Source organism: Oncorhynchus clarkii, chromosome 28 (genome assembly GCF_045791955.1).
Source record: "Oncorhynchus clarkii lewisi isolate Uvic-CL-2024 chromosome 28, UVic_Ocla_1.0, whole genome shotgun sequence".
Taxonomy (NCBI): domain Eukaryota; kingdom Metazoa; phylum Chordata; class Actinopteri; order Salmoniformes; family Salmonidae; genus Oncorhynchus; species Oncorhynchus clarkii.
Genome location: NC_092174.1, coordinates 32,326,181 through 32,338,211, shown reverse-complemented (window position 1 = coordinate 32,338,211; position 12,031 = coordinate 32,326,181). Strand labels below are relative to the sequence as shown.

The following is a 12,031-nucleotide window of genomic DNA, read 5'->3' as shown; positions in this document are numbered from 1 at the left end:
CACAATTATGTATATTCCTAACTGGTTGCATTCTTTAGATTTACCAAAGATGGTTACTCAAACCTTTACGAGCACCAGATTACATTATTGCATTTCCTGTTGTTAGGCCTCTTAACGATTAAAGTACATCCCCTTCTGACTACATTTGTGGAAAAGAACAGTGGAGAAACTTTGTGGTTTTCCATTTCCCCAAGCTACAGATCTTAAAATGTATGTTGGTTTGTTCTGTCACACGCTGGGTTTACACAGGCAGCCCAATTCTGATCTTTTTTTCACTAATTGGTATTTTGGCCGATCAGATCTGAAAAATATGTGATCGGTCAAAACAATTGGGCTGCTTGTGTAAACGCGGCCTTAGTTCCTCTAATCACCATCGCTGTCAGTGACAGTTAGGTTCAGGAAATAACACAAATGGGCACAGGCTGCTAAAGGTAGATGTTCCAGAGTCTGTCTGAGCCTAGCAGCAATTGACAGTCTGTGTGTAGGCTAGATCAACAGGAAGGACAGTACGGTCATTGAAGTTCAAGTGAAACCCAGGTGTAAAGGAGGTAAGTCATCTCCTGTTTTGTCTACCAAATTGAATTGGAAACAAATATGATGTGATTAGTTAAAAGACCAATTACTGGGGGGAAGAAAAGTCAGAATTGGGCTGCCTTTGTAAACAGCCAATTCATTGACTGAACCAGATGACAGAATTTTGGGGATGTCAAAGATCTCAGGCTGTTGTGGATGACCTATAGTATGTGTCAGTTTGGATAAAAACATGTAGTAAGATACAGTACCAGTCAAAAGTTTGGACACACCTACTCATTCCAGGGTTTTTATTTGTACTATTTTCTACATTTTAGAAAAATAGTGAAGAAATCAAAACTATGAAATACACATGGAATCATGTTGAAACCCAAAAAAGAGTGGGTTTCTAACACCTTGGCCATTCTAACACCTGGATATGTTTATTTTTGAACCATTCCATTGTAGTTTTTGCTTTATGTTTTGGATCATTGTCTTGTTGGAAGACAAATCTCCGTCCCAGTCTCAGGTCTTTTGCAGACTCCATCAGGTTTTCTTCCAGAATGGTCCTGTATTTGGCTCCATCCATCTTCCCATCAATTTTAACCATCTTCCCTGTCCCTGCTGAAGAAAAGCAGGCCCAAACCATGATGCTGCCACCACCATGTTTGACAGTGGGGATGGTGTGTTCAGCTGTGTTGCTTTTACGCCAAACATAACGTTTTGCATTGTTGCCAAAAAGTTCAATTTTGGTTTCATCTGACCAGAGCACCTTCTTCCACATGTTTGGTGTGTCTCCCAGGTGGCTTGTGGCAAACTTTAAACGACACTTTTTATGGATATCTTTAAGAAATGGCTTTCTTCTTGCCACTCTTCCATAAAGGCCAGATTTGTGCAATATACGACTGATTGTTGTCCTATGGACAGAGTCTCCCACCTCAGCTGTAGATCTCTGCAGTTCATCCAGAGTGATCATGGGCCTCTTGGCTGCATCTCTGATCAGTCTTCTCCTTGTATGAGCTGAAAGTTTAGAGGGACGGCCAGGTCTTGGTAGATTTGCAGTGGTCTGATACTCCTTCCATTTCAATATTATCGCTTGCACAGTGCTCCTTGGGATGTTTAAAGCTTGGGAAATCTTTTTGTATCCAAATCCGGCTTTAAACTTCTTCACAACAGTATCTCGGACCTGCCTGGTGTGTTCCTTGTTCTTCATGATGCTCTCTGCGCTTTTAACGGACCTCTGAGACTATCACAGTGCAGGTGCATTTATACGGAGACTTGATTACACACAGGTGGATTGTATTTATCATCATTAGTCATTTAGGTCAACATTGGATCATTCAGAGATCCTCACTTAACTTCTGGAGAGAGTTTGCTGCACTGAAAGTAAAGGGGCTGAATAATTTTGCACGCCCAATTTTTCAGTTTTTGATTTGTTAAAAAAGTTTGAAATATCCAATAAATGTCGTTCCACTTCATGATTGTGTCCCACTTGTTGTTGATTCTTCACAAAAAAATACAGTTTTATATCTTTCTGTTTGAAGCCTGAAATGTGGCAAAAGGTCGCAAAGTTCAAGGGGGCCGAATACTTTCGCAAGGCACTGTATATTTTGATTTGTTTAAGACTATTTTTGGTTACTGCATGGTTCCATATGTGTTATTTCATAGTTTTGATGTCTTCACTATTATTCTACAATGTAGAAAATAGTACAAATTAAGAAACACTTTTGAATGAGTAGGTGTCCAAACTTTGACTGGTACTGTATATCTGATGATGAATTGGGCAACACAAACATTTGATCTAATTTTGTATAACTGATACAGTAAAAGTGATTGCTTTTTGGGCTTAGCTTTCCAGTTGTCATTTTGATGTGTTCATCGCTGAACTCTGTCACAGTGGTTTGACCTTCTTCTTGTTCCTGCTACTAAGAACTGCATTCACACACATAGACAAAACCACCTGTGTCAGTGAGTACACTAATACAAAAAAATTATCTGGTAGTAACATGCACAGTATGTTCGATTGGTCGTAAATGCAAGGATGTTATTGTTGCATGATTTTTCCGATACATGGCTGTTATATTTCTTCTACTATACATGGTTTACTCAACCCAGGTTTCTCCTTGTGTGGAAACCCCCCCCAATGAGGCAATATGCCTGCAACACATTTTTACTTTCAAAATTAAGTTTTGCACCTCTATTTTCTTACTGACCTTTTGATATCAACGTCCTCTGTACTTTCCTTTCAACATCAGTGTCTTCTAACCACTCCTCCTTTTCAGACTACATTCTGCCAGAATGACAGATGCTCAGAATTACTCCATGCCCACAGAGTCTCAGGATGCCCTGAACTCTGACCTGCCACCCCCTTACCCCCATGGGGAAACTCAAGTGGACCCCATGCCACCATACATACCACCCCCCTACTCTGCAGCTCCAGCCATGTATCCTCCATCCCCCTACCCCCCAGTCCTGTATCCACCACAGGCAGGGGTAGACATGGGAACTCTCCCCCCTGGAGAGTGTAACCCTTTGGGAGAGCCAGGTATATATCTGTCCTGCTATAGCAAGGAAAGAGGGAATCGATCATGCGGATGGATTATTCATGTCTTTCCTCATATTACTGCCAATTACTATAACATTGAACATTTCTGATTGAATAATTTATGTCCGCTAAATTCACTTGTGTTACATAACCACTGAAAAGTCTGCAAAGTCTGGTCACTACAGTATTCCAGTGTTGTGTCCAATAACAACATGGGGCTGTTGTTCTGTCACTCACAAAGGATCGTCTTCACCAGAGGCAGACGCCGCCCTATTGGTGTCATCTTTTGATGACAAGACCATAAGGAAGGCGTTTATCAGAAAGGTCTGTACTGATAAGTCTCAGAGATTTGGGGCTTTATTCAATCCATATCGCCAAAGTTCAGAGCTATAGCGTGCTTGAAATGTAAAGGTAATTTCCAATTTAGTCGACATATACAGTGTTTAACACAAATGCAGTCTGCTACCGTGGGAACATTGTCTTTAAATGTAAATCGGGCTACAATGCGGAACTTCAGCGCTACGGATTGAATAGAGCCCTTAGTCTTTGACCCCCAGGTTTCATGGTGACCTCCCCAGTATACCTGGCAAGCAAAGTGGCGAACGGTAACCCTGTCTTTCTACCTGTGCAGGTGTTCAGTGTCGTGACCCTGCAGTTGCTGGTGACCTTCAGCATCGTGTGTGTGTTCACGTTCTCCAGTGTGGTGAGGGCGGCGGTGCAGAGCAACATCTGGATCTACCTCAGCTCATACATCCTGTTTGCTGTGGTGGCCATCTCCCTTAGCTTCTCCAATTCCTTCAGCAGAAGGCATCCCTGGAACCTGGTGGGACTGGTAGGTCACACACAGACAAACACAACCCCTTTCGCAGCTAGGTAGAACAGTGACTGACATACTGGCTAATGCAGTCAATGAGTTAATACTGAAGTGTGGGTTAGATTGAATTGAGCTCAAGGTTCATCTGTTGACTGATATACTGTATATAAACTACGCAATTGTTCTTTAGATGTTCCTAAACATTATTGAAAAAGAGAACTTACCTGTGATGGTTATAAATGCTTCTTCCTGTATTCACAGTTCCCTGTTAGTTCATGCCAACGCCATTCTCCTAGAACCTAGTTCTATGACTAATGAGAACAACTGTCTTAAACACATAAGACAAAGATACAGTGTGATTTGTGGTTGAGTGAGTGTTATTCTAACTGTGTAATGTACTACCCTTAGTCAGTGGTAACTCTCACCCTATCTTACTTGGTCGGCACTGTGGCCTCATTTCATAATACCACTGCTGTAGTCATCGCCATGGGAGCAACAGTGGCAATCTCCTTCACCATCATCATCTTCTCAGCCCAGGTCAGACTCAGTCTTTTCAAATAACAAAAAACATGATATTATGCTTAATTGGACCACTACTGTAGTACCTACCACGTGTGTTTAATGTGGTCAGGCTGATCAGTGACCAAGCCTATCTAGCCTTACTCACTGTCCTCTCTTTGGTCTGCAGACTCGAGTGGACTTCACAATTTGTAATGGCATCCTGCTGGTGCTGGCAGTGGACCTTCTCATGTTCAGCTTCTTCTGCTGTTTCTTCTACTCCAATGTGCTGCAGATAGTCTACGGATCTCTGGGAGCCCTGCTCTTCTCACTGGTACAGAACTCACTCAATGTTACTTCTACTTTTAGGCCATTTCTGTTTATCCAGCCTTATAGCCAGAATGAATGCCTCCATCCATTGCACCCTAAACGCTTTCTTTCCTCCGTCACCTTTTCCCTTTCTGTGTCTCTCCCTCAGTTCTTGGCGATTGACTGCCAGCTGGTGATGGGCAGGCAGAAGTACGCTCTAGATCCAGAGGAGTATGTGTTTGCTGCCCTGATCCTGTACCTGGACATCATTAACATCTTCCTCTATCTGCTCATCATAATGGGAGGCTCCAGCAAATAGTCAACACCTGGCAGAAACCTACAATGACACACATATGTAGCTATAGTCCAAAGCACTCCAAACTAGAGCTGGGCAATATGGACAAAAATCCATATCGCGATAAATTGCATGAATTGATGCGATAACGATAAATAGAACGATACGTTTATAACAATGTGCGCCATTCTTTTTTTGTATCCTTTAAAACTACTACTACTAGTTTGATGGTTGTAGTCATCAATTGTCTCATTAACAATCATCCATATTAGCAAACTTATTTAATTTCAAACATCACATTTCTTGAGCCTTTGGGTCCAGGCTTGTAGGGGGCCCAAGAGGCACAAAAAAAGGAAATACATACAGTATATATAGGTAAAATATACATATTTTTTACTACAACCACCAAACACAGGAGGACTCAGGAGCCCGCTCTCAATGAATATAGATAGACATCCTTCTGCCACTCTGCTAATCATCAGATGGGGGAAGAGAGGAAGAAGGGGGCCCACATGTGTAAAACACTTTAGTTGCCCCGCTACACATTTTGCCATGGGGCGGAGAGTCATTTTTGCAGTTTTAAAGCTAATTACCTGCAATTCTACACATTTTGCCATGACTTATGCCATGTTAATAATATATCAGTGAGAGTGAATAACAAAATCAAAGGAGGCCCCCAGGAGGTCAGGGCCCCTGGGCATGTGCCTTGCATGCACAGTCGGTATTCAGCCATGATTATTACAAGATTAGATAGTCTAGCCAGCTAACTTGTCTAAAAAGTGTTAGCTGACATGGCTTATTGAATGACTGTCAGTAAACAGGTTTCCATCCAATATTTTTATGCGAGAAAAATACATGTCACATAAAACATTTTATGACAGGCCTGATGGAAACAGCAAATTTGTTGGTAAACTTTCCAAACGTTGACTAAACTAAATATGCTAGACAAGGTGGGATCTTTTTGTGTCGGTAAAATTAATAATGCGCGCAATGGCAGTGGAAACTCTTTTAAGCACAAATATTGATATAATAACCATCATATCGATGTAGACTTGAAGTCATGCGATGACATGTTGTGTTATTCTCCCACTACGACTTGGGAAACCATGCAGTTTATTAGGCAACAGGTGAAATAAATTCTGATGAACTTTACAGGGTGGTGAAAGTGCAAGGTGATGAGCTTTATGCTCCTTTCCAATAAATACAATGGTTCTTATTCTGGTGACATGATGACAGATGCTTAGCTGCCGTTTGACAAATAAAATAATCTTGCTCTTTAGTCCATATTAATAACATCATGTAGGCTACACACGCATTGTATATACAGTGCATTCGGAAAGTATTCAGACCCCTTCGCTTTTTCAACATTGTTACGTTACAGCCTTATTCTAAAATTGATACATTTCATTTTTTCCCTCATCAATCTACACACAATACCCCATAATGACAAAGATAAAACAGTATTTTGTTTGTGCAAATAAAAAAAAACAGATACCTTATGAGACTTGAAATTGAGCTCAGGTGCATCCTGTTTCCATTGATCATCCTTGAGATGTTTCTACAACTTGGGAGTCCACCTGTGGTAAATTCAATTGATTGGACATGATTTGGAAAGGCACACACACGTCTATATAAAGGTCCCACAGTTGAAAGTATATGTCAGTGCAAAAACCAAGCCATGAGGTGGAAGGAATTGTTTGTAAAGCTCCGAGACAGGATTGTGTCGAGGCACAGATCTGGGGAAGAGTACCAAAAAGTGTCTGCAGCATTGAAGGTCCCCAAGAACACCGTGGCCTCCATCATTCTTAAATGGAAGAAGTTTGGAACCAAACTCAGGGAGGTGACCAATAACCTGATGGTCACTCTGACAGAGCCCCAGAGTTTGTCTGTGGAGATGGGAGAACCTTCCAGAAGGACAACCATCTGTGCAACACTCCACCAATCAGGCCTTTATGGTGGAGTGGCCAGACGGAAGCCACTCCTCAGTAAAAGGCAGGTAGATTGATGAGATTTTTATTTAATTTAATCCATTTTAAAATAAGGCTGTAACATAACAAAATGTGGAAAAAATCAAGGGGTCTGAATACTTTCCCAAGGCACTGTATATACCTTGTTTGTATTCATTTGTATTTATTAGGGATCCCCATATTCCTGGGGTCCAAACACACCAAAGCACCCACATTTCATATAAAACAAAATATAAAACAGTGAACTGTTTGTACTGAATGAGCTAAAGATAAAACAGTGCATCATACAACATCCCTACACCACCACACATCCACAACACAAAATGTTCAATACCACCATACAGCAATATCACAATGTGTGCATATGCATGTGTCTGTACCTTTGTGTGTGTCTCTTCACAGTCCCCGTTGTTCCATAAGGTGTATTTTTACCTGCTTTTTAAATCTAATTGCTTGCATCAGTTACCTGATGTGGAATAGAGTTCCATGTAGTCATGGCTCTATGTAGTACTGTGCGCCTCCCATAGTCTGTTCTGGACTTGAGGACTGTGAAGAGACCTCTGGTGGCATGTCTTGTGGGGTATACATGGGTGTCCGAGCTGTGTGCTATTATTTTAAACAGACAGCTCGGTACCTTCAGCTTATCAACACCTCTTACAAAAACAAGTAATGATGAAGTCAATCTCCACTTTGAGCCATGAGAGATTGACATGCATGTCATTAATGTTAGCTCTGTGTACTTTTAAGGGCTAGCCGTGCTTCCCTGTTCTGAGCCAACTGATATTTTCCCAAGTCCCTCTTTGTGGCACCAGACCACACTACTGAACAGTAGTCCAGGTGTGACAAAATTAGGGCCTGTAGGACCTGTCTTGTTGATAGTGTTGTTAAGAAGGCAGAGCGGCACTTTATTATGGACAGACTTCTCCCCATCTTAGCTACTGTTGTATCAATATGTTTTGACCAGGACAGTTTACAATTCAGGGTTACTCCAATGTTATTAGCCAACCTCCTCTTTCTCTCTCTATTGTTGCTTCATTCCTTCCGTGCTTTCAACAGTTAAATGAGGGGGGGGGGTCTTGTGAGGTTGCTTTGGGCCCCCAATTCAGCCATTTCCAACACCCGAGTGGCGCAGCGGTCTAAGGCACTGCATCTTGAGGCGTTACTACAGACACCCTGGTTTAAATCCAGGCTGTATCACAACCGGCCGTGATTGGGAGTCCCATAGGGCGGCACACAATTGACCCAGCATCGTCCGGGTTTGGCCGGTGTAGGCCGTCATTGTAAATAAGAATTAGTTCTTAAACTTGCCTAGTTAAATAAAGGTTCAAAAAAATGTAAATGTGATATTTCTGTATTTCATTTTCAATACATATGCAAAAATGTTTAACATGTTTTCACTTTGTCAATAGAGCATATTGTGTGTCAATGCCTGAGAAAAAATGATGTAATCAATTTTGAATTCAGGCTGCAACACAACAAAATGTGAAATAGGTCAAGGGGTATGAATAGAGTGGCTGGTGAAGGCCAACTGGGAGAAAGGGGTTTGACCTTTTGCTTTGGTCATCTGCTTGTGGAGAATGAACGCATTTACTGTAGCAATGTCCACAAAGTGGTAAAAAAAGTATACCACTTCCTTGTCTTGATACAGTTGAAGTCGGAAGTTTACATACACCTTAGCCAAATACATTTAAACTGTTTTTCACAATCCATGACATTTAATCCTTAGTAAAAATTCCCTGTTTTAGGTCAGTTAGGATCACCACTTTATTTTAAGAATGTGAAATGTCAGAATTAATAGTAAAGAGAATGATTTACTTCAGCTTTTATTTTTTTCATCACATTCCCAGTGGGTCAGAAGTTTACATACACTCGATTAGTATTTGGTAGCATTGCCTTTAAATAGTTTAACTTGGGTCAAATGTTACGGGTAGCCTTCCACAACCTCCCCACAATAAGCTGGGTGAGTTTTGGCCCATTCCTCCAGACAGAGCTGGTGTAACTGATTCAAGTTTGTAGGCCTCCTTGCTCGCACACACTAAGTTCTGCCCACAGATTTTCTATAGGATTGAGGTCAGGGCTTGTAATGGCCACTCCAATACCTTGACTTTGTTGTCCTTAAGGTATTTTGCCACAACTTTGGAAGTATGCTTGGGGTCATTGTGCATTTGGAAGACCCATTTGCGAACATGCTTTAACTTCCTGGCTGATGTCTTGTGGTGTTGCTTCAATATATCCACATCATTTTCTTTCCTCATGATGCCATCTATTTTGTGAAGTGCACTAGTCCCTCCTGCAGTAAAGCACTCCCATAACATGATACTGCCACCCCCGTGCATCACAGTTGGGATGGTATTCTTCAGCTTGCAAGCCTCCCCCTTTTTCCTCCAAACATAATGATAGTCATTATGGCCAAACAGTTCTATTTATGTTTTATCAGACCAGAGGACATTTCTCCAAAAAGTACAATCTTTGTCCCCATGTGCAGTTGCAAACCATAGTGTCTTTTTTTAATGGTGGTTTTGGAGCAGTGGCTTCTTCCTTGCTGAGCGGCCTTTCAGGTTATGTTGATATAGGACTTGTTTTACTGTGGATATAGATACTTTTGCACCTGTTTCCTCCAGCATCTTCACAAGGTCCTTTGCTGTTGTTCTGGGAGTGATTTGCACTTTTTGCACCAAAGTACGTTCATCTCTAGGAGACAGAACGCGTCTCTTTCCTGAGCGGTATGATGGGTACGTGGTCCCATGGTGTTTATACTTGCGTACTATTGTTTGTACAGATGAACGTGGTACCTTGAGGCGTTTGGAAATCACTCCCAAGGATGAACCAGACTTGTGGAGGTCTACAATTGTTTTGAGGTCTTGGCTGATTTCTTTTGATTTTCCCATGATGTCAAGCAAAGAGGCACTGAGTTTGAAGGTAGGCCTTGAAATACATCCACAGGTACACCTCCAATTGACTCAAATTACGTCAATTAGCCTATCAGAAGCTTCTAAAGCCATGCCATTTCGTGGAATTTTCCAAGCTGTTTAAAGGCACAGTCAATTTAGTGTATGTAAACTTCTGACCCACAGAAATTGTGATACAGTGAAATAATCTCTCTGTAAACAATTGTTAGAAAAATGACTTGTGTCATGTACAAAGTAGATGTCCTAACCGACTTGCCAAAACTATAGTTTGTTAACAAGAAATTTGTGGAGTGGTTGAAAAACGAGTTTTAATGACTCCAACCTAAGTGTATGTAAACTTCCGACTTCAACTGTATGTACATGCCTTTAAAAACCTAAGAGAAGGACCTCAATGTAAATCAGCTATAAGGTAGTATGCAATAGTTACTTGAAATATATATAAATGAAGTTTAATTTTAAGTTCACATGAAACTAGTTTTTTGTCCTTTGTTCCCCAGCTGTGTCAAACATGTTATTTCTCTTTTCTCTCCTTTAATAAATACCATACCACATTTTCAGAATGGTTTCATTAGGTTGTGTGGATGAGAACGGAGGTGACAATATTTGATCATATATAAACAATGAATTTGTAGAAATGGTTGAAAACTGACCCACTGGAATTGTGATAAAGTGAAATATAAGTTAAATAATCTGTCTGTAAACAATTGGTGGAAAAATTACTTGTGTTATGCAATGTAGATGTCCTAACCGACTTGCCAAAACTATAATTTGTTAGTGGTTGAAAAACAAGTTAATGACTCCAACCTAAGTGTATGTAAACTTCTGACTTCAACTGTAGGTCAACACCCCCCATGCTGGCATTGTAGTCCTTCACAGAATCAGGAATGGGGACATTCTCCTTTTTCACCCTCCTTGAGACATGGTCGCTATTGAATGCCTTATGCTGTGTGGTGAGCATGGTTACTTCCCTACTTTCACAAAAAGCAGCTTGTTCGTCCTGATACAACATATGGTCCCCCTCTCCGCTGTCTTTGTCATGTTGTTTACTTTGGTCCTGGGGAAACCGATTATGTTAGGACGAATGGTGCCACAAGCCCCTATTTTCTTTTCAAGAGGTCTATGAAAAGTGGATGTAGAACCATCAGATGGGGTGATTGACATAGCAGTGGGGGGTGAAGACCTTGACCGGGGGCGCTTGCTGGGGAGGGGTGGCTCCCAAACGTCATCATCATCCAAATCCTCTGCGGTGAATTAAATTATGGGATATATTGTTGTAAGACACACAGAATTGCAATTGACTAAATTTACAAAAAGGACATTACTGTAAAGTAAAAACACCAAGCCTTAACTTTATCTGTACAGTGTCTCATAGGTGTGAAACACACACAATGCAAACAATAACACTTTGGAGACAAAGGCAGAGGTGAGAACCACAAGTAAACATGGCCATGAGAGTTTAGTGGTCTCCCCAAAATTACAAGGATGAAATTTAGGAATTATATTACATTGAAATGACTTGTTACATAGGCCGAGGTAAACTAAATACATAGTAAAATTAGTTATATAAAAGTCATGAAAAAAATTTACTTACAGATCTAAAAGTGGATCCAATCCTTCTAGAAAACTATCGTCGTTGGCCGAGTCTAAATCTCGTTGTCCAAATCGCTCCCCGATCCGAGTCCGACCAAAGCTTCTATGCCGGTATGCTCATTCATAGCGGCCTCCTTTTTAGCTTCCTGTTCAATATTCTTAGTTTTTTACACCCTGAGAAGCCATCTTTTATGCTAAAGTGTTGAAATTAAAGCAATTCATCGGTTTACAATCGAATGTGGCATACTCAGTGTGTCTCGTCTCTGAGCCAGGTAGCAATAGCTCGCATTACGCATCAAATATTCTAGGCCTTACTTTGTCCCACCCAGGTCAACTGCATATCCCTGGAAGCTCATCTCGCTGGCTACAAGACCGTCAAGGTGCCATAGTAGTCAATCCCGTGTAATGGATGCCTTCAGCGTGTAAAACGGGCAACGTCATATTTTTGATGCGCAAAGATAGTCACTCAGTGGACATTCGATGTTGCCATTTAGTCATACATCATCAGATAACATTGGCAATATGCTAGATTTGTTCCTACCAACCTAAGGATTAATTTGATACCACCCATGTATCTTTAGCGCAAACACAAAC

The 12,031-nt window shown here is 41.1% G+C and overlaps 1 protein-coding gene across 1 annotated transcript; it reads left to right on the top strand.

Annotated features, from left to right (window-relative positions):
- The first annotated feature begins 418 nt into the window (after positions 1-418).
- Positions 419-6,459, top strand: LOC139387040 (protein lifeguard 1). The gene is made up of 7 exons (XM_071133012.1): positions 419-548; positions 2,793-3,055; positions 3,297-3,379; positions 3,687-3,887; positions 4,278-4,406; positions 4,558-4,701; positions 4,846-6,459. The coding sequence occupies exons 2-7, from the start codon at positions 2,809-2,811 to the stop codon at positions 4,993-4,995; spliced, it is 954 nt and encodes a 317-aa protein (XP_070989113.1). The 5' UTR covers positions 419-548; positions 2,793-2,808; the 3' UTR covers positions 4,996-6,459.
- The last annotated feature ends 5,572 nt before the right edge of the window (positions 6,460-12,031 follow it).